The sequence below is a fragment of the Herpailurus yagouaroundi genome, unplaced genomic scaffold (genome assembly GCF_014898765.1).
Source record: "Herpailurus yagouaroundi ecotype Mexico unplaced genomic scaffold, PumYag 142, whole genome shotgun sequence".
Lineage (NCBI taxonomy): Eukaryota > Metazoa > Chordata > Mammalia > Carnivora > Felidae > Herpailurus > Herpailurus yagouaroundi.
The window spans coordinates 61,652,706-61,679,510 of record NW_024412397.1 but is presented as its reverse complement, the minus strand read 5'-3'; the positions used below and the strand labels follow the sequence as shown (position 1 = coordinate 61,679,510).

At 37.6% G+C, this 26,805-nt stretch overlaps 1 protein-coding gene across 1 annotated transcript in view; it reads right to left on the bottom strand.

Moving 5' to 3' along the window:
* The window catches only part of PIEZO2 (piezo type mechanosensitive ion channel component 2), a 456,739-nt gene that overhangs the window by 288,487 nt on the left and 141,447 nt on the right, over positions 1-26,805 (bottom strand). The window contains 1 exon segment of the mRNA XM_040479417.1: positions 4,758-4,883. Within this exon segment, the coding sequence (XP_040335351.1) occupies positions 4,758-4,883 (126 nt within the window).

Below are 26,805 nucleotides of genomic sequence, written 5' to 3'. Positions count from 1 at the left end.
TCACTTGCTCATTTCTTCACCGTCACGCTCACTCCTCACCCCTGTCTCATCCATCATTAGCCTCATCCCTACCTCAGCGCCACCAGCAGACAGACACCGCATGTATACAAAAGAAAGGCACCATCTTGGGGCAGATGGCTCATAAAAGGCACAGCCCCACCGGGGCAAGGCTTGGCCAGCAGACTGCCTCTTTGTGGCAATAAAATGATCCCCTGCATCCGGCTTACTCCAGCCTGGCTCTCAGAGCCTGGAGTGGATGGCAGCTCCCACTCAACTCTTCAGGGGGTGCCCATAGGCAATGCACAGCTGGCCATCTGCAGACCCTAACCTACCCTAAAGATTTGCTCAGAGAACGGACCAGGGCCATGAGTATGGAGTGCCCTACTTAAGGATATCCGGGCTCATCTGTGACAAGAAAAAGGAATCATTAATTAGAAAGGGAACGTAATGATCCTTGGGGCCTACCAGTTAGTAGACGCTCTACAAATAGCACCTATTATCACCACCGATTTCTCCTTCAGAGTTTCAAACTCAAAAGGTCCTTCCGATCAATAACGTGCTTTAGCACCGCACAAGAAGCCAGACTGGCCTTGAAATTTCACTAATGTTGCCACACATCCACCAGTGAGTCAAACAAACTACTTCTATGGAATCTGTAATGACATAATTGAAACCGGGTTTACATTTATTTAAATAATATAGGTTTGATGGAATGAAAATATTTTAGTAAGCGGCACAACACATGTTTGAGGAAAATTTACACGGGTTCCCCCCTCCCCTGCCCCATAGATTTCCTCACTTACCTATAAGCACCATTTTGGAAATGAAGAAAGAGAGAGAAAGAGGGGGTGTGGGGGTTACGTTTCAGGTCTGCACAATGGCACCTTTAACAAACCTGCCAGCTAGTCAGAAACTAAATAGGCTGGTTTGAAAAACTCTTTACTACTGCCAGTTAATATTCACAGGGCTCTAGGGGAACGAGAACTTTCAATGACTCAATATTTATAAATGCTACTGTTGTCCCCCAGACATGTGTCTTAGATTCCTGAGGGATCCTGGGAGCTTTTGCTATAATGAGGGTAAGAGTATATGAGTTTCAAATGGGGAAAGGAATAGGTAGGAAAACAAAATTAAACACATATAAATGAGCACATGGTGGTCTTGAATTTGAATATGATTGGGAAATCTGACCTGTGTGGGCTATTGCATTTTCATTTACCAATGTCTTGAGCCGAGAGAAAGCATTCAAAATGCACAGCAATGCTGGCCAAGACACGTTGTGTCTTTTTGTTTGAAATTTTGCTGCTTTGTGTCTACAGATGCCAAAAAAGGGCTACCCTTCAAATGTGGGATATCAAACTAGCTGGGTTTGTGTTTACAACTCTGATGGTGTAATCGAAACTCCAAATGGTCAAGGAACAATAACATTACTGAAGTGAAGTCAACTCTAAATTAAAAGTCAGTGTTTCCATTACCCACTCTAACAGTATTTTCTGGAGTTTATATAACTTGATCATTAAAAAATGCTCGAGGCTGAAAACCTGGTCTGTGTCAATTTTGGACTAACCTAGTTTGCAAAGCTCTGAAGTTTGTTTGCCTGTCCCTTTTATCCCTTTTCAAGAATGTATTGCTTTTAAATGCTACACACGAAACTGGACCAAAAAACTCTGTAACACCCGATGAGCCAACAGTGTTACATGCATCACTCGTTTTTCAGAAGAAATTTATGATTTCTGTAAACTCACTTTCAAGGGGCTTATGACTGAAAGCACAGAGTTCAAATTCCTTTTTCTAACGCAGTCTTTAGCGCATCCCTTCTCTGTTGGTGACCTCATCAAAAATACTGCAACTACAAATTGCAATATAAACTTTTGTAGGGACAAACTTCACATTAGAATTTAACGTGGTAGAAATAAACTTTACTGTTATGACCTCCATTATATCAGCTCTCTGTGGAACAGAATAGAGCTTTTGTATGGAGATGTCAAAAAAGGAAGGGAAGGCAGGATGTGAGATCAGGACATATTCAAGTTACACTGCATCGAACAATGACAGCAGAAGGTAATTGTGCATGAATAAAAATATCTCTGACAGACACATGGAAATATCTTGGTATCTACAAGCCCAAATATTTAGGATGTGAGGTTAGTAAAGGCAGACCTAACTCAAGGTTGAGTTGTACAGAATGCTATGTCAAGAGGCCAGCTTTGAATACACCAAAGATGGCCTCCATACCTTCACCACTGAGAAGTGTGGACTTCTCATGGCATTAATGCAGGGCCCATCCACAGGATCCAGGCAATTTGGATCCTTGCCTGGGAAGGAGGAGACAAGGGAGGAACAAATTTCCATGTGTATGTGTGTGTGTAAGTCTGTATGTCTTCCTGTCTGTCTGTCTCTGTGTCTACCTCATAAGGGAGGCCATACATAGAGTAAATATATTTATAAATGTGGAAAGGGGAATACTGTTTTAACATTTCATATTACATTTGTGTTCTGACTTTTGTAGAATTGTGGCAAATCATCATTTTGATTTAAAAAAAAAACCAGAAATACCTAGACTCTGGGTCAGAAGAAATGATGAAGTGCATTTCCTAATCTAGACACCCTCTGGTACAGTTGTTTCCACAATATCGCTCAGTAGAAATGGGCAAGATATTTATAAACTCAAAATTTTAAAATCTGATAAGTTGTAATATATCCTGTGATTAAATACTTCCAGTGGCAGACAACTCATTATTCATGAAACAGTCTTTTATTCAGACAACCTTCCTTATGATCCTACGAATGCCTTCTTAAGAAATCTCCAAAGGATTTGTGATGGAAACACATGAGAAAATACAGCTTCTGACATTTCTCCTAAGTCCAAAAAGATCTGAACCTGGCCAAATGTAATAAATGCTTTTTATCATTATAGCATAACTAAAGGAACTAAAGTGTCATGATTTAAACACTTTATTTCTTCAAGTTTTGAATAATGAGCTGACTTTTGCCAAACAGCAAAACAACATTGCTAACAATCCATGTTAACAGTGGAATATTCTTCAGCCACGAAAAGGAACAAAACAGCAATACATGCTACAACATGGATGAACCTTGAGATCATCATGCTACGTGAGAAAAGCCAGACACAACAGGTTACATATCACACAGTTCTTTGATGAAATTTCTAGAACAGGTAAACCTAACAGAGGCAGAAATTAAATTAGGGCTGGGTGAAAAGGGAACGAGAAATAACTGTTCCATGCATGGGGTGGTTCTCTTTGGGGTGATAAAAATTTTCTGGAATCAGATAGCGGGGATGGCTGCACACTCCAAAAACCACTGAACTATATTCCTTACATAGGTGAAATTTGTGGTATATGAATTATATCTCAATTTGAAAAGCAAGAACTATATCTTCAATCATAGATTTTTAAATCAAAACCATTTTGATAGGCATTGGTATCCAATGAATTTTGAATTCAATAAAATGGCCAAAATGAATACTAACTTTAGATCTGTAAACTGTAGATTCCTAAAAGTTAGGTGGTGAAGGATACTGAATAATTTATAAATATGAATTTTGCTAAAGAATATTTCACTATATTTATGTTAACAGTCTTTGATTCATGAAGAATTTTGACCTTTTTTTTTTATTTGACAGGAAAGGATAGGTTTACTTCATATCACTTGTGGTTGCCTTTATGAAAAATCAGGAAGTTGAAAACCTACAAATAGGTTCCTCAAAGAAAAACTAACAATTTAAAACAGTTATTATAATCTTTTTCAAATATCTCAGGGTTTCTTTAGGCCTAACTTAAAACAGGTGGAATGTATTCCATCTACTTGAAATGCTTCTGTTTTTTCAAATGACAGTCACACATCCTATAAAAACTGAAGTCAAATTATCTGATAGCACGTTACTTTTGGAAAGATGATATCACCTAGATGAATATATATGTTGACTTTCTCAGATCATAAGTTCAAAATATAATGCATACAAACATACTATTTCCCTGTGAGTAGCAATAAAATACTCCCAATTAAAAAAAAAGAAACTCTGTGTCACTACATTTTTCCCATAAAGTTATATGAAATCTTACATTATACTGTAGAATAGTATAGAGGTAGAATAGTAGAATAGGACTGAGGTCACAGTCATAAGTTATTCAATTTCTGTACTCATGTTAATCATGTTAGAAACTGTATATGTCTTGCTTCACTAGCTGTACCATATGCTCCAGGGACTATATATGTACACATATACATATATATATGTATATGTATACATATACATATATATATGTATACATATATAGTCACCATATATATGTGTGTGTGTGTGTGTATATATGTGCGTGTGTATGTATGTACGTGTGTATATATACATATACATATATACATATATATACATATATTCATATATATACATATATACATACACATATGTGTGTGTGTGTGTGTGTGTGTGTGTGTGTGTATATATATATATGTGTGTATATATATATATTCTTGTTTTTTTTAGATTAAGCCCACTAATAATGTCTAACATACAAATAGGGCCCAAATACCTAATTTTTGTTGAACATTCATTAAGTACTTTACTTGTAATTTTCCATGACAGTTTCCTTATATGTATTTCTCATACAGGATTGCCAAATGACCACAAATGATTGTGGATTTCATGATGTAATTGTTGTACAGATTTCTATAAGCATTACAGCACACAGCTTTATTCATACATAATATGAAGAAAAAATCACCATAACACTCACAGTTGTAACCAGGTCCGATACGATGTTGAGCTTCCAGACTGGCCAACGTGATGTGGAAAATGATGTGAAGCAACAGGAAGGAAAGACTGGTGAAGCACAGAGACTTTAATAACCGGCCCGTATGTCCTAGAAGGTAAGAAACACAGAGACGGTGAGGGCGCTTCAGATGCAACACACTCACTCTGACCTTTGCAGCATTCCAAGTGGATTCTGTTTCTGCCGAATCTATTATATAGACACACCCAGAAGTGTGTCAAGTGTAATAATTACTCTCTTAATTCTTAGTTTAAAGCTAAAGGTATTTTCTTCCCTTTGTAAAATTGTACAATTAACACTGATTAAAAATCCAATGTGAAAGAACGATGCTTTCCTACTTATTATATGACAAATTACCACAAAATGGACCACAAATAGCCCCTGGCCCAGAAAGTATTATAAGAGAGCTCTGCCAAAGTTAAAGGGGAAAAAAAAACTATCTTATCAAAGTAGTTTCGGAAAATAGGAAAAGAAGGGAAGTTGCCCAAAATATTTTACAAAGTTAGAGTAACTTTAAATTCAAAATAAAACAAGGCTAGAAAATAAAAAGGAATTTGAAGCCAGTTTTACCTATGAACATAGACACAAATTATTAAAAAAAGATATTTGCTAACCAACTGAATTAGCAGAGTAAAAACAGAATACATCACATTAAGCTAGGGGTTAAAAGAGACCTGTAATACAAAAACAAACGTGGCTTTCGAGGGAGAGGGGTAGAGGGACGGGCAAAATGGATCAAAGGGAGTGAAAGACACAGACTTCTAGTTATGGAATAAATAAGTCATGGGAATAAAAGGTACAGCATAAGGAATATAGTCAATGGTATATATTATAGCATTGCATGGTGACAGATGGTAGCTACACTTGAACACAGAGAAAAACTGAATCACTATGTTGTACACCTGAAACTAATAAACATTTTGTGTCAACTATACTAAGAAAATAATAATGAGCTAGCGTTTATTTATCACAGAGACACAAGTATTTAACATTAACAAATGCATACGTGTAAGTCACACACCAGTGGGCTGATATAATTTTCTAAATGGATGCAGAAGAAGCATTCATAAAGTCAAATTCTATTTATGGTAAAAGAAAGTAACACTCAATAAACTAGGAATAGAAGGAAATATCCTTAATATGATGAAGGTATTACACCACAGCTAAAACAAGCAATCTACTTGTGGTGGAATTTTAGACATACATTAATGTCAGAGAATGATCAAGGACACTTGCTATCCTTGCCACCACTTAACATATCACTGGGTGCATAGGCCAACGTTATAAGATAAGAAAAAGAATGAAGAATTGTAATAACTACAATTATTTGCAGACAATATGAGCAAATGAAACTATTTGTAGATGATATAATCAATATAGAATGCCAAAGTGAAGCCACAGACCAACTATTAGAATACAAGAATTCAGAAAATGATTTAGATCATCATATAAAAATCAATATACTTCGTTTATATTAACAATAATCAAATAGAAAACAAGATACAAACTAAATTAGCAACCAAAACTGTTTTTTAAATGGTTTTGCCAATGTATCAATTTGGCTGAACTATAGTCCCCAGCTTTTTAATCTAACACTAATCTAGACGTTGTCATGAATTTAGAGATATGATTGAAGTGCATAATCAACTGACTTTAAGTAAGGATATTATCCTTGATAATTTGGGCAGGGCTGATTCAATCAGTTGATAGTCTTGAAAACCAGTCTGAGAAGAGAGAGAAACTTTCAGGCCATCAACAAACATATTCCAAAATATATAAGAAAAGAATTTTTGAAGAACTCAACAAACTTATTTAAAAATGTATTTGGAAGAACAAAAACCTCAGAATTGCCAGGCCAATTTTGAAATTTTGAGATAAAAAATGGGTGAGGTTTATTTGTCCTACCAGACAATTAAGGTATGCTCTAAACCTGGAAGTTAAAACAAAACAAACAGAAACTTAGTTCCCTTACAGAAAGGAAGAAAAGTCAAATGGAATACTACATAGAATTCAGAAAAAAAAAAACTAATTTACTTATATGAGCTTGATGAATATCAAAGTTGACCCCACAAGCCAAGAGAAGAAGAATAGGCTATCTAGCAGGTGAAAAATTGACTTCAATAAAAAAATAATAAAAATAATACTGAATCCCTGTCATAAAGGTGATCTTCCAGTAAATAAAGACCTAAATGTGAAAGATAACATTCTAAAGTCAATAGATGAAAATATGGAAGAATAACTCTGTGCTTTGGATTTCCATGGAGATTGCCTCTAACATAAGACCCAAAATATAGGCTATAAAAATAAATAAAGATAAATAAATTAAGTAAGTAAATAAATAAATAAATAAATAAATAAATAAAGATGAGTTTGACTACATTAAAATAGAAAATTCAATAGACACCATTATAAATAGAATTCACAGACAGATGATTAGCTGGGGCATCTAAGATTAGAGATGACATTACTGAGATTAATATTTCAATAGACAAAGAATGCCTGAACATCAACAAGAAGACCACTGAACCAAGAGAGAAGTGAACAAAACATCTACATAGGTCTTACAAGGGAAAACTTGAGAGGGCAATATATTTATACAGAGAAACTAAAAGTGGAAAGACATTATTTAAGTCATTAGAGTTAAACCAAAAATGGGTTAACATTTTACACCCATCACATTTAAAAAAAAATTTTTTTAATTTATTTATTTTTGAGAGAGAGAGAGAGAGAGAGAGAGCGAGAAGGGGAGGGGCAGAGAGAGAGGGAGACACAGAATCCAAAGTCGGCTCCAGGCTCTGAGCTGTCAGCACAGAGCCCGATGCGGGGCTTGAACTCACAAACTGTGAGATATGGCCTGAGCTGAAGTTGGACTCTCAACCGACTGAGCCACCCAGGCACCCCTTACACCCATCATATTAGCAAAAATTATGAAATCTATAATATTGGGGTGCCTGGGTGGCTCAATTGGTTGAGCTTCTGACTCCATTTCACGACAGGTCACGATCCCAGTGTCAGGAGATCGGGCTCCATGTCAGGCTCTGCACTGAGCATGAGCATGGAGCCTGATTGGGATATTCTCTCTCTCTGCCTCTGCCCCTCTCCCCTGTGCTCTCTCTCTCTCAAATTTATATATATATATATAAACATATATAATATGTTTATAAATAAATATATAAACATATATAATATATAATTATATATAACATAAGTAAATATATAATTTATATATGTTTATATATAAATTATATATTTACTTATAAATAAATTTATATATAAATTATATATTTATAAATACATAAGCATATATATGTGTGTATATATATGTATATGTATATATACATACATATGTGTGTATATATATGTATGTGTATATATATATGTATATATTTCCATAATATTGAGTTTGAGTTTTTTTCCGAGGGGAAACAATATTACAGTAATAGCGTGAAATTGGTACAGCCTTCCTGGAAGTCAGTACGTAAGTACGCCTCAGTCTCTGACTTGGCAGCCACATTCTGAGTTATAAAGTCCAGAGAAATTTTTGCAACAGGTCTACATGGGGACTTGAGTCATAACATTCATCATCCTTGTCTGTAGCAGCAGAGATTTGGAGATATTCTAATTTTCTGCCAGTCAAGAGATGAATACGTAAAAATGTGCTGAATGTGCATCTTGAAATATGTGCAACCATTAGGTGCATGAAAGTAGACCCACCTATGTAGATCTTAAAAAAAAAATGGGTTAAAAATAATAAGAAACAAAATGGGACAATTATTTTGCGGGACACAGACCACAAAATAATTCAGATTAACCAAGAACACAGATCTGGAAAAATAACATATATGTTTAACACAAATGTGTTTATGTATAGTTAAATATATGTCTAAAACACATTTAAGGAGTTTCCTATGGGGAGGCAGGAATAGGAATGAGAATGGGGGATGAGAGATGCTCTCTGAATAATCCTAAAATAAAACTGTTCTGTGAATTAAAGAGTACACTTCTGCAACTCTGCTCTGGAGAGGACTAGGTAGGTGCCAGACTGGATGGTCTACATTCTGGTCCTTGGCCTGCCTCTGGTCATGCAACTCTGGGGAACTGATTAGATGGACCCCCCAGGCCTTTGAAACTATAAAGTTTTATGTACAAATAAAATTTATTTATATGACAAATATATACCTGATAAGTATGTAGTATACTTATGAATTTGTATGTATAAATAAATTATATCTTTATATTTACATAATGATAAATACATAAGCTATATATATAATACAATGCATATAATTTTATATTTAAGTATACTTGTGTTACACACACACACACACACACACACACACACACACACACACACATCTTTAAGATCTAACCAAAAGTTACATTATCTCATTTCAGCATAAAATCCTTCTTTAGTGGTTAAAAAACTGCTTGCCACAGTCTCACTGCCTTGATTACTAATCTGATGTTGGGAAAGAAGAATGAGCCAGGGTTACCTTAAAATACGGAGACACCATTAGTTGAATATCTCTCAGGTCTACTTTCAACAAACCCATACAGGAAAGAGGGATTTCTCGGTAGCCCAAGAGAAGATCCCATCAAAACCTGGGCAATATTTATCTTTGAGGCAAAGTGAGAAACCACACACATGTCCTAACTCACTCTTTTCAGCAACTGTGTTAACCGCCCCCATCCACTGCCATGGTTGCTGGGGCGATGGCTCTCCCCAGGCTCTGAGCTCAGGGTATTTACTTCTGTGTTTCTAATGTTGACGTGGAAGCATTAGTGAATGCTGCTTGCGTGGACCTAAGACAGAGGAGCCCATAAAATACCCTCAGGGAAAATATGGAACAGTTCCCCCCCCCTCAAAAAAAAATGTAGCATAAAGATTTAAAATGTCATAAACATAAAATATATATACAGCTAAAATGTACATTTCATTCTAAAATGCATTTTCTTCAGGTTTCTCTAACTTTTGACATAATATACTTTTGGCATGTGGTCAGTTACTTAAAAACATAGCTTAAGGAAGTTAAATTTTATTAGCCTTTTAGGAAAATGAAAAGCTTAAAATAAAAGGAAGCAGAAGGGAAGGGAATTAATCTTCTGATTTCTTCTCAATTCTACTGTAGTTTTTATTGCTTTCATTAGGGACAACTAAGGATTAACACACAGAGATAAAATTTTCTCAAGATCAGTCAAATAATGTATACTTCTATGATATGAATAACTGGGTTTTACTTATCAAATATTCCCTTACAGTAACATTTCTTGATTTATATATTATACATATATTATGTACATAATATATAAATATTGCCTGTGATATATAGATGGCATATGTGCGACACATAAACAATTTCCCAAGACACTGTTTTGCCTCAAAGATAAATATTGTGCAGGTTTTGATGGGATCTTCTCTTGGGCTACCGAGAAATCCTTCTAAGGGTTTGTTGAACGTAGACCTGAGAGATATTCAATTGATTTTATCTCCCTATTTTAAGATAATCCTGGTTCACATTGTGAATATACATATATTCTATATGTATATCCACAGTGTTGTGAAACCATTGCTTCTACATACTTTACAAAACATTTTCATCACTCCAAAAGCATCCATGAAGCAGTTACTTTTTCTCAATTCCTGCTTTTCCTTCTCCCTGGAAACCACAAGTCAGCTTTCTGTCTCTATGGATATTCCATATAAATATTATCATACAATACGTGGCCTTTGGCGTCTGGCTTCTTTTCCCTTAGCATAATGTTCTCAAGGTTCATCCATGTTGTTGTGTGTGTACTTCACTCATTTTATGGCTGAGTATTATTCCTTTGTATGTATGAACATTTCTTCATTTATTCACCTGTTGATGGATATTTAGGTTGTATCTACCTTTTGACTACTGTGAACAGTGCTGGTGTGGACATGTATGTACATGTATTTATGTTAGAGTACTTTTTCCACTTATTTTATGTACATACTTAGGAAATGAATTGCATATGATGGTATGGTAATTATATATTTAGCTTTTCGAGGAGCAGCCAAGCTATTCCCACATTTTACATTCCTGCAAACCATGCACAAGATTTTCAAGTTCTCCGTATCTCTGTCAGCACTTGGTATTTTCTGATTTTTTTAAATTATTATTTACTATAATAATGAGTCATTCTAGTGGATGTCAAATGGTATCACATTGTGGTTTTGATTTCCATTTCCCTAATGACTAATGATGTTGAGCATCTTTTCATGTACCTGTTGGCCATTTGCACATCTTCTATGGAGAACACTCAATTCTATTTTATTGGCTTACACTTTTATCCTTATAGAAATTCCATATTGTTTTGATTACTGTAGCTTTGGAGTATTAAAATCTATTAAAATCAGGAAGTAGAAGTATGAGTGCTGAAACTTGATTCTTCTTTTTTTCAACCGTTTTGGCTATTTGGGACCCCTTGCAATTCCATATGAACTTGAAGATTAGCTTTTTTTATTTCTGCAAATAAAGGCCATTGGAATTTTCATTGGATTCGCACATTATCTACAGCTTGTTTGGGGTAATAATGACATTCTTAAGAATATTAAATCTTCTAACCCATAAGTACAAGATATCTTTCCCTTTATTTCAATCTTCTTTAATTTGTGTCAGCATGTTTGGCATTTTCAGTGTACAAGTCGTTCACCTGGTTAAGTTTATCGGTAGGTATTTTATTATTTGATTTGCTAATGTAAACAGAATTGTTTTCTTAATTTTTCTACAGATTGTTCATTTCCCATGGACAGAAACAAAACTGATTTTTGTGTATTGATCTTTTGTGCGTGTACGTGTCTGTGTCTGTGTGTGTGTGTGTTGATCTTGCATCCTGAAACTTAGCCGAATTTCTTTATTAACTCTGGTAGTATTTTTGTAGATTCTTTGAAATTTTCTATATGTAGGAACATGCTATCTGCAAATAAGAACAGTTTTACTTTTTCTTTTCTACTTTGGTAGTCTTTTACTTTTTTTCACCCAACTTCTCGGCCAGAACTTGCTGTACAATGTTGACTGGCAACTGTAAAAGTAGATGGACGTATTCATTTGCTAAGGTTGTCAGAACAAACTACCATAACTGGGTGGCTTAACCAACGGAAATTTATTTTCTCACAGTTCTGGAGGCAAGACATCTAAGATCAAGATGTCAGCAATTTCTGGCTTCTTCTGAGGCCTCTCTGCTTCATTTGCCCTCGGGTGGATGCCTTCCCATTAAGCCCTCACGTGGTCTTTTCTCTGTGTACATGTATCTGTGGTATCTCTATGGGTCCAAACATCCCCCTTCTATAACACCAGACAGACTAGATTAGGGCTCACTCTAATGGCCTCATTTTAACTTACTTCTTTAATGGCCAAATATGGGTCAATCGAAATGATTGTCATTTTTTTCCCTTTTGTCCTATTCATGTTGTGTGTTACACTGATTGACTTTCTTATGTTGAACCATCTTTGCATGATAAAATAAACTCCACTTAGTCACAATGTATAATCCTTTCAAAGTGCTATTTTTGCTTGTATTTCACTGAAGACTTCTACATCTGTATTCATAAAGGATAGTCGATTGCAGTTTTGTTGTTTTTTTTCCCCTTTTGTGTTGTCTCTGGCTTTGTTACTTGGTAACACGGGTACCACAGAATGAGTTAGGAAATATTCCCTCCTATTCTATTCTAGTTTTTGGAAAAGACTGAGAAGTATTGGTGTTAATTTTTCTTTAGATATTTGGGAGAATTTATCAGAGAAGCTATCTGGTACAAGACTTTGCTGACAGGTTTTTGATTACTGATTCAATTCTTTACTTTTATAAGTCTCTCTACATTCTCTGTTTCCTTTTTGTGTCAATTTTGGTAATATTTATGTTTCTAGAAAATTCACCATTTCAATTAGGTTATCTAATTTGTTGGGGTATCTTTGTTCATAGAACTCACATATAATTATTTTTTAAATGTTTTTTAACATTTATTTATTTATTTTTTTAACGTTTATTTATTTTTGAGACAGAGAGAGACAGAGCACGAATGGGGGAGGGGCAGAGAGAGAGGGAGACAGAATCGGAAGTAGGCTCCAGGCTCTGAGCCATCAGCGCAGAGCCCGACGCGGGGCTCGAACTCACGGACCGTGAGATCGTGACCCGGGCTGAAGTCGGACGCTTAACCGACTGAGCCACCCAGGTGCCCCTAACATTTATCTTTTTTTTTGAGACAGACAGAGACAGCGTGTGAACAGGAAAGGGGCAGAGAGAGAGGGAGACACAAAATCCAAAGCAGGCTCCAGGCTCCAAGCTGTTAGCAGAGTCTGATGTGGGGCTCGAACTCACAAACCTGAGCTGAAGTTGGATACCCAACTGACTGAGCCACCCAGACACCCCACATATAATTGTTTTAATTCTGTAAGGTTGGTAGTATTGTCTCCACTTTCATTTCTGATTCTATCATTTACATCTTGTCTCACTTTAGATTTGTGAATTTAGCTAAAGGTTTGACAATTCTGTTGATCTTTTCAAAGAACCAACTTTTGTTGATTCAACAAATTCTCAATTAATTGCATTCAATAAATTTTGGTATATTGTGCTTCTGTTTCTTTTGTCTGTAAGGATTCTCTAATTTCCCTTGTAATTATCTCTTTGACCCACTGGTTTTTAAGAACACATTATTTAATTTCCATGTATCTGTGAATTTTCCACTTTTCCTTCTGTTATTAATTTCTAGCTTTATTCCCTTGTAGTTTGAGAAGATGCTTTATATGATTCAATCTTTAAAACTTTCTTGAGTATTCTTTTATGGCCCAACATATGGTCTCTCCTGGAACTATGTCATGTAAACTTGTGAAAGTTATGTGTTCTCTTACTCCTCAGGGCAGTGATCTCTCTCTCTCTTTCTCTCTCTCTCTCTCTGTATATATATAATTGGTTTATAGTATTGTCCAAGTCCTCTTTTTCTTTATTGATCTTACCTAGGTGTTCTTTCCAGTATTGAAAGTGATCTACTGAAATATTCAATTACAACTGTAGAATTGTCTATTTATCCTTTCAAAACTGTCAAGGTTTGATTCCCATATTTGGGGCTCTGTTGTTTGGTGAGTACATGTTTATAATTGTCATATCTTAAATGTTTTATTTATTTTTAAGAGAGAGATAGCATGCAGGGGAGGGGTAGAGAGAGAGGGGGACGGAGTATCTGAAGCATGCTCCACGCCGACAGCAGAGAGCCTGACGCGGGGCTAAAACTCACAAACCATGAGATCATGACCTGAGCCAAGTCAGACATTCAACCAACTGAACCACTCAGGTGCCCCAATTGTCATATGTTTTTGATGAATTGATCTTTTATTGATATAGAATGCTTCCTTTGTAACAGTTTTTTTATGTAAAGTATGTTTTGTATAACATTAATGTAGCCATTTCTGCACTTCTTTGGTTATTAGTTGCATTGAATACCTTTTTCCATCTTCTTCACTTTTAACCAACTTTGTATTTGGACTTTAAGTGAGTTTCCTGAAGACAACATACAATTGAATCATGTTTCATTATCCATTTTACCATCTTTGCCTTTCACTGGAGAGTTTATATAAAAATGATTACCACTTATATAAAAATGATTACCGGGGCGCCTGGGTGGCTCAGTCGGTTAAGCGGCCGACTTCGGCTCAGGTCATGATCTCGCGGTCCGTGGGTTCGAGCCCCACGTCAGGCTCTGTGCTGACAGCTCAGAGCCTGGAGCCTGTTTCAGATTCTGTGTCTCCCTCTCTCTGACCCTCCCCCGTTCATGCTTTGTCTCTCTCTGTCTCAAAAATAAATAAAAGTTAAAAAAAATTTAAAAAAATGATTACCAAAGATATACTTCTGTCTCTTTGCTATTTTTTTCTGTCTGTCTTATATCCTTTTTGTTCCTCACTTCCTCTATTACTTCCTTCTTTTGTGTTTAATTGATTTTTGTAGGGTACCATTTTGACTGCCTGCTCACTTTCTTTTGTGTGTGTATTTTTTAGACATTTTCCTATTCATTACCATAGGGATCGCAGTTGATATCCTAAATTTATAACAATCCAGTTTGAGCTGGTTACCAACTTAGCATCAATGTTATACAAAATCTTGTGGTGCCTGGGTGGCTCAGTTGGTTAAGCATCTGACTTCAGCTCAGGTCATGATCTCATGGTTCATGAATTCAGTGAGTTTGAGCCCCGAGTCAGGCTCTGTGCTGACAACTCATGGCCTGGAGCCTGCTTCTGATTCTGCGTCTCACTCTCTCTGCCCCTCCCTGACTCGCACTCTCTCTCTCTCAAAAATAAATTAAAAAAAATATGTGTGTATATATATATATATAATATTATACAAAATCTCTGCTTCCATACAGCTTCATCCTTTCTTTATGTTGGGGTCACAATTTACTTCTTTATACATTGTGTACCTATTAGCATATATTTATACTTATTGCTTTATGCACTTGTCTTTTAAATCATATAGGAAATTAAGAGAGAAGTAGTGAACCAAAGATACAGCAATACTGTGTTTTATGTTTACACAGTATCTTTATTGGAGTTTTTCCTTTCTTTGAATGTCTTTGAGTTACTGTCTAATGTTTTTTTCATTTCAGCCTGAAGGATTCTCTTCAGCATTTCTTCTAGGATAGACCTACGAGTGACACATTAGTCTTTGTTTATCTGGGATTTTTGTCTTCTCCTTTGTTTCTAAAGGATAAATTTGCATGATAGAAGATTCTTGGTTAACAGTTTTCTTTTCTTTTTGTTTTCCTTTCAGCACTTTCAAAGTATCACATTTCTGGCTTCTATGGTTTCTCATGAAAATCTGCTCTTAATCTAATTGAAGTTTCCCTGATTGTGGTGAGTCATTTCTTTCTCCCTGTTTTCAAGATTTTCTCCTTGCCTTTGGCTTTGACAATGTGATTATGATGGGATTCAGTTTTCTCCTCTTGGAAGTTATTGACTTTTCAAATGTGTAGTTTCATGTGCTTTTTCAAACTTGTCATGTTTTGATATTCTTCAAATATTCTTTCTGGCCCATTCATTCTCTCCTCTCTCCCTGGGACTCCCATTATGTGTGTGTTGATATGCTTGACAGTGGCTAATAATTCTCTTAGGGGCACCTGGGTGGCTCAGTCTGTTAAGTGTCCAATTCTTGATCTTGGCTCAGGTCATGATTTCACAGTTCGTGAGTTTCAGCCCCCTGTGTCGGGCTCTGCACTGACAGCATGGAGCCTGCTTAGAATTCTCTCTCCCTCTCTCTCTACCCCTACCCCACTCACGCTCACTTGCACACTCTATCTCTTTCTCTTCCTCTTCCTCTCTCTAAATACATAAACTTTAAAAAAAATTAAAAAGAATTCTCCTAGACTCTGTTCATTTTTCTTTATTTCTTAAATCTGCTCTTAGACTGGATAATTTAAACTGACCAATCTTCAAGTTCATTAATTCTTTATTCTGCCTGCTCAGATCTGCCCTTTGAAACTTATTTTTCTTTTTAGCTATTATACTTTTCAGTTTCAGAATTTCTGTTTGGTTACCTTCTATAATTCCCATCTCTCTATTTATTTCCTCTAATCTGATTAGAAATTATCTGCATTTCCCTTAGTTCTTTTTGCATGACTTCATTTACCTCTTGGAACACATACAACATAGGCAACATAAAATGTCTAGTAAGTTCAAGGTCTGTTGCCTCAGGGAAATTTTCTGTTGATTTCTGCTGTGAACAGGTCATGTTTTCTTGTTTCTTTTAATGCTTCATACTTTTATCCTGAAAATTAGATATTTTGAATATTACCATGTGATAATTCTGGAAACCAGATTCTTCCCCCTCAGAATTTATTTTTGTTGATTGCAGCTATAGCTGTATGTTTAGTTACTTTTCTTTCTTTTGTTTAAGGTTCTATATTTTTCAAGTCATCGTTATACCCAATGTGTAGCTCAAACTCACAACCACGAGATCAAGAGTCACATGTTCTACTGACTAAGCCAGCAAGGTGCACCTAGTTACTTTTCTAAACTAATTTTCATGAAATACATATCCATTTCTATGTGTGGTCCATTCCTCTGTGTTGTCTTTCACTAGTGTTCACACAGAAGTGTTTTTAAATATCAGGGACCGTGAATGGTGAGAGAAAGAGTGGGAGAGAGGGAGGAGGCTGCTTACAATTCTGCCTTAACCTTCACTTCCTACTTGCGCTGAGACTAGAGACCTTACAGAAGTGAAAGCTTGGGGTCTTCTCGGGTCTTTTCAGAGTATGCATCCTGCCCTTAGCATGCATATAACTTTCTATATTCCCCAGTATACATGGGCACTTTTGGATGCCAAAAATTCCCAAAGAAATTTGGGAATTTTACTTCTCAGCTTTTACTCCCAGGCTTTCAGCACCCTATTGCTTGCCTCGGCTGTAACCTTCTGAAACAGGCAGCTGTGAGTTGTTCATTTGCCTCACAAGGTTTCTGAGGAATGGCTGGTCTTTTCTGCTTTAAGCGACTTCTGAATTGGGTGAAACAAGTCAAGTGACTTTCAGGCAGCCCCAGACATATTAGAACACACGAAAACAAGTCTTTGAGAATAGGTCTTCTCTCTTCCCTCTGGAACCAGGGACCAGGATCCCACATTGGTAATGTTGGCAGCTGTCTTCGGGACTGCCAACATGCTGGGGCTGGGCAGCGAGCAAAGGCAAATAAAAATGCTAAAAAATTATCCTGCCGTTAAGTTACCTTTTTCTTGATTCAACATTTCTTTGGCCATTGTAAATCTTTCACTGTTTTCTACGGTTCTGAAAAAATTGTTCTATTTTTTTTCTTGAATTTTACCTCATGCTGTGTAGGGAAAGCTACCTTCTCTGCCATTTTTGCTCACATCTTCTTTCGGTTTCAAAAGATTTACCATTTTTAAAAAAATTTTTGAGTTTATTTATTTTGAGAGAGAAAAAAAGGACAAATGGAAAGGGGCAGAGAGAGAGATAGAGGGAGAGAGAGAATCCCAAGCAGGCTCCACACTGTCAGCATGGAGCCCAATGCAAAGCTCAAACCCACGAACCATGAAATCTGACCTGAGCCAATGTTGGGTGCTTAACTGACTGAGTCACCCAGGCACCCTTATTATTTTTCTTAAGTAGATTCCATACCAAGCGCAGATGCTAATGCAGGGCCCAAACTCAAAACCCCGAGACCAAGACCCAAGCTGAGATCAAGAGTCGGATCCACCCAGGTGCCCCTCAAAACATTTTTTATTCAAACTTTTGGTTTTCATTTATTGTGTGTGCATGTACTGTGTATATATACTCTTTTGAACGAACTGAATAGGGGATTATTATTCCTTTATCTAAATAAAATGCAGCATAATAATTACATCTAATACCATCAAACATAGACTCTTTCAAAACTGTTTTTTTCCCTCTAATCCTGCACCAAAGACTGTTCCAGTTGCAAAGCTTCACTGCTGCTACTGCCCTGAAGACCTCTAAAGACTCCCACCTCCTGCCCCCACGAGGTAAAGATTAAAGAGGAGATACTGGTGAGAAGAAAGCCAGAAGGGGAGTTCCTCTAATTCTGTTACAAATCAGCACAAGTCTTGTTCACACGCCCAAATTACACATGCGTGGAATGGACCCACAAGACCTTTAAGAACTCAACTATGATGCAACGAACTACTCAAGTACCAGACTAATCTCTGAGTGCTGCATATGCAGGGAAGAACCAAAAAGAAAAGCAAAGATTTTGATATTGGTACCACCACCCACAGAACGTGAGATAAACTTGTGACGTAAAACCAAAGAGACTAACTGCCTGCTAAAACACAGACACGAATAAAAACAAATCGACAGTTGTCTGAAAATTTTAACATGACCCTGATGTCTCATAACATAATATTCAAAGTGACCAGGATACAATCTCAGATTACTTGACATACAAAACATCAGGAAAATCTGACCAATTGTCAAGAGAAAAGATAATAAGGTCAACTTTAAAATTACCCAGATGTTGAAATTATTAAAAAATTATTTTAAAACATCCATTATAACCACATTCCACAAGATAAAGGTAAACAATCTTGAATGCATGGAAATATCAAAGTTGTCAGCAGAGAATAAATAAATAAAATTTTAGAACTGAAAATATACAGTATCTGAAATTTAAAACTCCCTGGATGGGCTTAATAGTAGAAGACAGATAACAAGGGAGTGAGTCAGTCAACTTAAAAAGATTAATAGAAATTATGCAAGATGAGTAACAGAGAGCAAAAGATTAAAAAAATTAACAGGCCCTCAGGGACCTGAAGTTCAAAAGCCTTATCACTTGTGTCATATGTGTCCTTAGAGTTATCAAAGGAAGAGAGAAAGAGATTGGTGCAGAAAAAAAAAAAAAAAAAAAAAGGATAATAGCTAAAACTTCCCCAAATTTGGTACAGACATAATTTACACATTCAATAGGCTTAGTAAACCCTAAAGAGGATGAACTCAAGGAAACCACTCCCTGCCACATGATAACCAACATGCCGGAAGTGAGAGGTAAAGAAATACGGCAAGCAGCAAGAGAAAAATGTCACAGTACATACAGGGAGACAAGTATTTGAATTACTACATATTTGTCACCACAAACCATGAAGACCAGAACGCAGTGTGGAGCAGTACCTTTAAACGTACGAAAGGAAAGACTACGAACCCAGAATTCTCTAACTTGTGAAAATATCCTTCTGGAATGAAGGCAAAACACAGACATTTTCAAATGAAAAACAAAAACAAAAATACATTGAAGAGTATCTGTCATCTGAAGGATGACATAATGGATAAAAAACGGATAAAAAGGTATTTGTTTCACACACGTGTGCATGCGCGCGCACATACACACACACACACACACACACACACACACACACACACACCCTCTTGATTATAACCATGCTCCAATTAAGTCATGGCATTTCTAGAAATGATCCCTGGGTTTTTTTGTGGTTTTGGAAATATTTCGTGTGAACAGAAATAATTGGGGGTATTATGTTGCCCATGTGTTTTGAATAGTCACTCTTATTTATACAAGAAATATGAAATATCCAAAGATATGTCACCTAATAAATAATCACTCATAATTAAAAACACAAGAAAATGGGGCATATATTAAAAGGATTAAAAATATATATGCTAACTTCAAGATGATTTACAGAAGTACCCAAAAAGCAGATTCACAAAATGAACAATTTATGGCCAGAATTAGAGTACCAAACTGTGTACTTATATACTATATTTCTCTAATTATTAGAATGCTAAGGCAGAAAAAATTCAGTGCTATCAGAAGAAATAAATAACAAGGAGAAAACAGAGATTTTTTTTCAAAAACTTTAACTTAAAGCTTTTTTTTTCTCATAGATTCTGTTTATTTGTCATATATTTCCTCAAATAGAGCTAAAAAAAAGACTATTTTTTATTTTTATTTATTTTCTCCAGTAACTATGATCTATTTTTTACTTTTTCTGGTGTTTATTTATTTTTGGGGGGGGGAGGGAGGGAGGAAGAGAAAGAGAGAGAGAGAGAGAGAGAGGGAGAATGAGTGTGGGAGGGGCAAAGAGAGAGGGAGACACAGAATCCAAAGCAGGCTCCAGGCTCTGAGCTGTCAGCACAGAGCCTGATGCAGGGCTCGAACTCACAAACCATGAGATCATGACCTGAGCAGAAGTCAGATGCTAAACTGACTGAGCCATCCAGGTACCCCCAGGAACTGGGATTTAAAGACAGGTATAAAGGTAACTTAGGTATAAATCTAAACATAAATATGATAATTTGTTACACTTATAAAAGTAATTCAGAGGTTATTACCTTAGCCAACATTTCCAATTCTCTAGCTTTCAATGTATTCAAAGTATGACATACAAATGTGAAAGATTCACGGTTTTCATGATTATGCCGATATTTATAAGCTAATTTTGCAATTTTCCATTTAAGAAGTAAGGCATTCCATAAACTCAACAATTCCTACAAGAGAGCTCTGAGCCTTGTGGTCATTCGCTTTTTGGTGAAAATGAAACAGCAAGAAGTTTCACTGATACAGCTTTATAGATAAGTTAATTAATTGAATTCAAGTTCTGCATAAAAACAGAGTTTGAAGAGTTCTATATATATTTCAAATTTTTAAGCACCCAAGATATGTTTATTATTTATTTGCAACTTAATTAGAAAGACCCCAGTGGAATTAACCATGTCGCCAATGTAAATGGCATTTACAGAAAAAAAAATACCTCGGAAAGCAGTATTTATATTTAAAGGATTTCCCACAACTTTATGCGCCAGGTAGAAAAAACGAAAAGCAAGTCAATAACATAAAACCAAGGTTTTTCTCTTCAATTCAAAATGAGGTTAACTATCGATACCTATTAGCTGGAAAAGAGTGTGCTAGGACTTCAAAATGAACTAAGTCATCAAGCTTGTAGGTTGAGTATACATGAACTTGCTGATCCTAACCATTCTGATCTACAGGAATGGCCATTTCGTTAGTATCAGACTCATACAAATGCAGAGAAGAAATACATGTCTGCCACATATTCTCCTTGAAATCTCATTGAGGTCATCATTCCAACCCTCCTCCAACTCTTTGTTGCGAAAAAACAGCAAGAGGGGCTTTCTGGGAGCACCACAAAGCCAACGGAAGAATGGATGACAAGATCATTGCCTTCGGAGTCCTCCGCACCTTCACAAATTAGACTGCGAGCTTCTACTGCATGTCTGAGTGGGACTTGAAATTCCCCACCACACCCACGTCTTAATCCTCCCTTGCAAACGCTCAAGTTTCTATTTCCAATTTTTTTATTGACATATTGTTGGAGCCAAAAAAACATATTTTTTTCCCTTCTGCCTTCCCATTTGGATCTGTCATTTATTACCTTGGCTTTATGTGCTATTATTTAATAACTTTTAAAGTATTGTAGTTTCTTCTAAAAGGTTCCTCACAATGAAATGGATATAATCAGAGGGCGGGGCGGGGGGGGGGGGGTGGTTAAAGAATGCCAGAGAAAAAGATGACTCTCTGGGCACACAGAAGAATGCTAGAGGAGGGACCAGGAAAAGGACACGAAGCTGCCAGCATTGTAAATGTCCACTCCATCCTTCCTTCTAAATCTCTCATTCAGGACCAGGTCTCACATCTTTTACATCTTTCCTTACTACTCTGACCCAATGTCTTTATCTGACACTCAGAAATGTATACCTTATATTGTCAGTTGCTGCCCTAGGCTGGGTGACCAGGAATAGACTCAGACTGAGATTGGTGTATAGGAAATTATTGGAGAGGGCTGTGGGCAATATCATCAATAGAGGGGTGAGGGAGGCAGGACTGAGCCAGGGGAGAATCTGGACTGCAATGTGGCTGCAGCGGAGCCCTCAGAGGGTCCTTGGGAAGCTTTGGAAGCTGGAATGGCCCTTCACAACTGTCTGGAATTGAGGCAAGGGGGCTAAGCCTGTGTATCCCACTCACCCCCATCACTGGCCAGAAACTAGATGTGAGCTGTCCCCAGAGATGGGTGTTACTTAAGCAAGGCAGCTTCCTACAGTTCACAACAGTGATTGTTGTGAGCAGTCCTGAGTCAACTCTCCAGGAAACGTGGGGGAATCAGTGCCACCATCATGGAGGGGCTAGGGGCAGCACCTCACAGAGCAACTAGGTCATCTTGTTCTAGACATTCGTTGTCCTCAGATGCAGCATAAGCCTCCTGAAAGCAGGCACCATGCTAGCATAATATCTCAAGCTTAACAGGGACCTCAATGGCTAAATATCTGGGGCAAGAAGCAGAACTGAGAGCATGAAGTAGCAGGGCTTTCTCACTCTAGAAAACACAGGGGCCTGGGACTTCCTAGGGGTAGAAAGTTCCTATTTTGAGGTACCTTTTGCCCGAAATACATGGAAATATAATTGACACTTGGACAACACGGGTTTGAATTGGATGGGTCCACTGGTACACAGAATTTTTAAGAGTTGACCACAAAAGCCAGAGACATTTCTCCATAGGACCCAATGGAAGGCAATCTGCACAGGGGTCATGGCCGCTGACCTCTGAGGACCAAGGAGGCCCCCTGGTGAGCCCAGGCAAGGGCAGGACCTGGCAGGGCTGTAGGTCACCCCATGTATGGATGGGGAGGTCAGGGAGAGCACCAGGGCTGGCTGTCAGGAGGCTGGGCTGAAGCATAGGAACTTGCCCAGAGGGCAGTGATGGCATAGCACCAGAAGCGCCTCCCCACTTTGCCCCCAACCCTAAAGAAGCACCTCAGCATCTCTGCATCCGAAGGCCAATGCACTCATGTGTGGCTTTGGCTGCTGATGGCCACCCATTATTGGTGGGGTACCTCCAGGCACACAGGGCAGCTGTCCCTTCCTGCAGTTCCCCTGGAAGCTAAGTCCAGGCCCTTGCGCCTGTCCCAGCCTGGCCTGCCTATTCATGGATTTTTTTTTTCAAAAATTTACATACAGCACTGTAAATATATATTCTCTTCCTTAGGATTTTCTTATCAACATTTTCTCTTCTCTAGCTTACTTTATTGTAAGAATACAGCATGGAAGACATGGAAAATACAAAAATATGTGCTAATTGGCTGTGTTACTGGTAAGGATTCTTGCCAATAGTAGGCTGTTAAGAGTTATGTTTTAGGGAGTCAAAAGTTACTGGTGGATTTTCCACTGCATGGAGTTGGTGGGGGGGGGCTTGCCCCAAGCCCTTGGTTGTTCAAGGGTCAATTGCAACAGGTAAAATATGAAGCTGATCACCAGGAAAATATAACCAGGCACCAGCATAAGATAAACATATGTAAGGGTCAGGATGAGCAGAGAAATGCAAAGCTGAGTGCAGGCTGGTCTGAAAGCAGGCACACAAAAAAATGAAAGTTGGCTTCATGGTGAATATCTAATGACATGCTTGGCATGAGCAAGAGAGCTGTCGTTAGGAACACTGATTAAAATAAAGGTTTGGTTACAGCTCCCCAGATTTTAAAAGGATGCTGGGAAAGAATGTTCTCCTGACCACTTTGTGATTTACAGTTTACAAGGAGCTGTGTGCTTAGGGAAGAGGGAGAACATGGATACCCCATACCTGGGAAGCCCACACCCCAACATCATCACAGGAGAGATCTCTCCGTCTCCACTGGGATCCCATAGGTCCAGGTGGGAGCAACGGAAAAGTTTTAGAGAGATGAGCACAGAGGGTGTGGAGAAGGAGAAAGCTAGAACCAGAGCAAGAGGGGTTGGGGCGGAGACCAAGGAAGCCTTCTTGTTCGATATTAGTGAACAAACAGTAATTCAAAATACATGAAGAAACACGAATTCATCGAAGGTTAAATGAAACATGCAACAGACTGAAATTGACTTTAAACTAAGTTTCTTGGGGTTCCCCCAAAAGAGAAATAAGGTAAATCCTGAAAAGTGAACAAGAAATTGTTTTTTCAAAGACAGAAGAAATGAAATAAAATAGATGACACTGAAAACAGCAACGAAATGTCTTAGAAATTTAAAATAAGGTCATTTAACTAGTGAAATAGATCAACAGGTAAGCTAACCCCTAGATTGGGTGGAGGCCAAGATAAATTCGGTGAACTGGATGACAGTATTGAGGACCTCATGCCGAACTCAGCACAAGGTAACAAAGAAGATGTAAAACAGCAGTCGAGAGCATGGAGGACAGACCAAAAAAATTCAACATAGATCATTAGGAATTCCAGGAAAGCAGCAGAAACAGTGGGAGAATTATTTGATGAATTGCCTTCCATTTATCTGTAAACGTATTCATGAAACTACTGTTTTGCAACTACTATGTGAGAGACATCTTGTTTAAAACTTCAGTGTCTTTGGATAGAACAGGACATATTGTACCTTTGAGATCATACATGTTATTGAGAAGCAGAAAATATGCTAGGTACATCAGAAAGGTAATAAAAACTAGAAAGCAACTGGAAATGACATTTTTTTCTTAAATTATTAGAATTTAAATTTAAATTATTGAAACATACAGTTGACTCTTAAACAATGTGGGGTCAGGGCCACTGCCCCCCCCCACAGTAAAAAATCCACATATAACTTTTGATTCCCCAAAAACTTAACTACTAATAGCCTACTGTTGACCAGAAGACTAACCAACAATAGTTGATTAACACATATTTTGTACCTTACATGTATTATATACTGTATTCTTACAATAAAGTAAACTAGAGGGGAAAAAAAGTATTAAGAAAATCATAGGGGTGCCTGGGTGGCTCAGTTGGTTAAGCGTCCAACTTTGACTCAGGTTATGATCTCACGGTCCATGGGTTAGAGCCCCATATCGGGCTCTGTGTTGACAGCTTGGAGCCTCAAGCCTGCTTAGGATTCTGTGTCTCCCTCTCTCTCCCCTCCCCCACTTGCGCGTGTGTGCTCTCTCTCTCTCTCTCTCTGTCTCTAAGATAAACATTAAAAAATTTAAAAAAGAAAATCATAAAGAAGAGAAAATTTATCTATAGTACTGTACCATATTTACTTGGAAAAAAAAACATACACATGGGCTTGCATAGTCCAAACCTGTGTTGTTCAAGGGTCAACGATACATACATGTACATGAGCATGAACATGTAGAGTGGGGAAGATGCCAAAACTTTCATCAGAATTGGAAATTCTAGGCCCTCTAGCTCTAAGGGCCAGATAGTACATATTTTAAGCAAGGACACAATTCTGCCATTGTAGTGCAAAAGCAGTCACAGACAATCCATGAGCAAGTTATGGTTGTATTCCAGTAAAATTTGATTTATGGAGACTGAAATTTGAATAAAAGGTAATTTTCCTATGTCACGAAATAATTTCAATTTTTTTTTTTTTTTTTTTGGCAATTGAAATGAACTCACAGGCCACAGTGGTGGGTAGAGACAGTGTTGGCCTGTGGGCTGCAGTTTGCTGATCCCTGCTCTAGTAGAAGAAAGCACATTTGAAGTCAAAAAGAACTGTGCTTTGATAGTCAAGAAATTTCCTAGTAGGCTTTGCACTGATTCTGTGATGTCTGAGGGTCCTTCCACATTTGTGGAGAAGAAACAAAGCCCAGTATGACTCATTCATACCAGGTGTCCCTGTCTCCATTCATGTGGCTCCGTTCCCTGGAGAAGACCCCCCCACCCCATCCACTTCACTTTCTCTAATTTCCCCATTTCCAAAGGAGGTCAGGCCAAAAGCCAGAACTCAGGTTGTAGATATATGCCTAATTCTTTTTTTTTTTTTTAACGTTTATTTATTTTTGAGACAGGGAGAGACAGAGCATGAATGGAGGAGGGTCAGAGAGAGAGGGAGACACAGAATCCGAAACAGGCTCCAGGCTCTGAGCTGTCAGCACAGAGCCCGACGCGGGGCTCGGACTCACGGACCGCGAGATCATGACCTGAGCCGAAGTTGGACACTTAAACGACTGAGACACCCAGGCGCCCCTACCCAATTCTTAATATTATGAGGTAGTTGTTCTGTTGTGATGTTTTACAGAAGGAGAAAAAACGATAGGCAGGTAGAAATGTATTAATATACGCAGAAACTTGTGTAAGCACACTTAAAAATGTCTGCTTAAGTCTCAAAAGCTGAACTACGGAAAGGAGGCCAAATTGGAGAACTTAAGCACCCAAATAAAATGGCTTTCCGTGCACATTCTCAGGTCCCTCCACAGGCAGGTTTGGCAGAGAACAGGCCAATACAAGCATCCAACGTGGATATGAAGAAATTCCTTTAGTAGGATCAATTGATTAACCAGTCTCACTCAAACAGAGGAAGGCATTTCCAAGTGCAGTGAGCACTGGGGCTCCCTCATGGAATGGTCAATGCCTTTGCATGAAGTCAAGGGCAGAGATCCAAACACAGGAGACAGGAAGTTGCTCAGCCTTCCGCAGACCCACCCCAGTAATGAGCCTTGTCCTTGTCCTTCCACGTCTTCCTTCTGGAGGGGAGGACAGCACTTGGAGGCTGAATGATACAGTTAGATTCAAGAATATGTACGCTATTTAGCAGAGCACTGAGAAAAGCTTTCATGT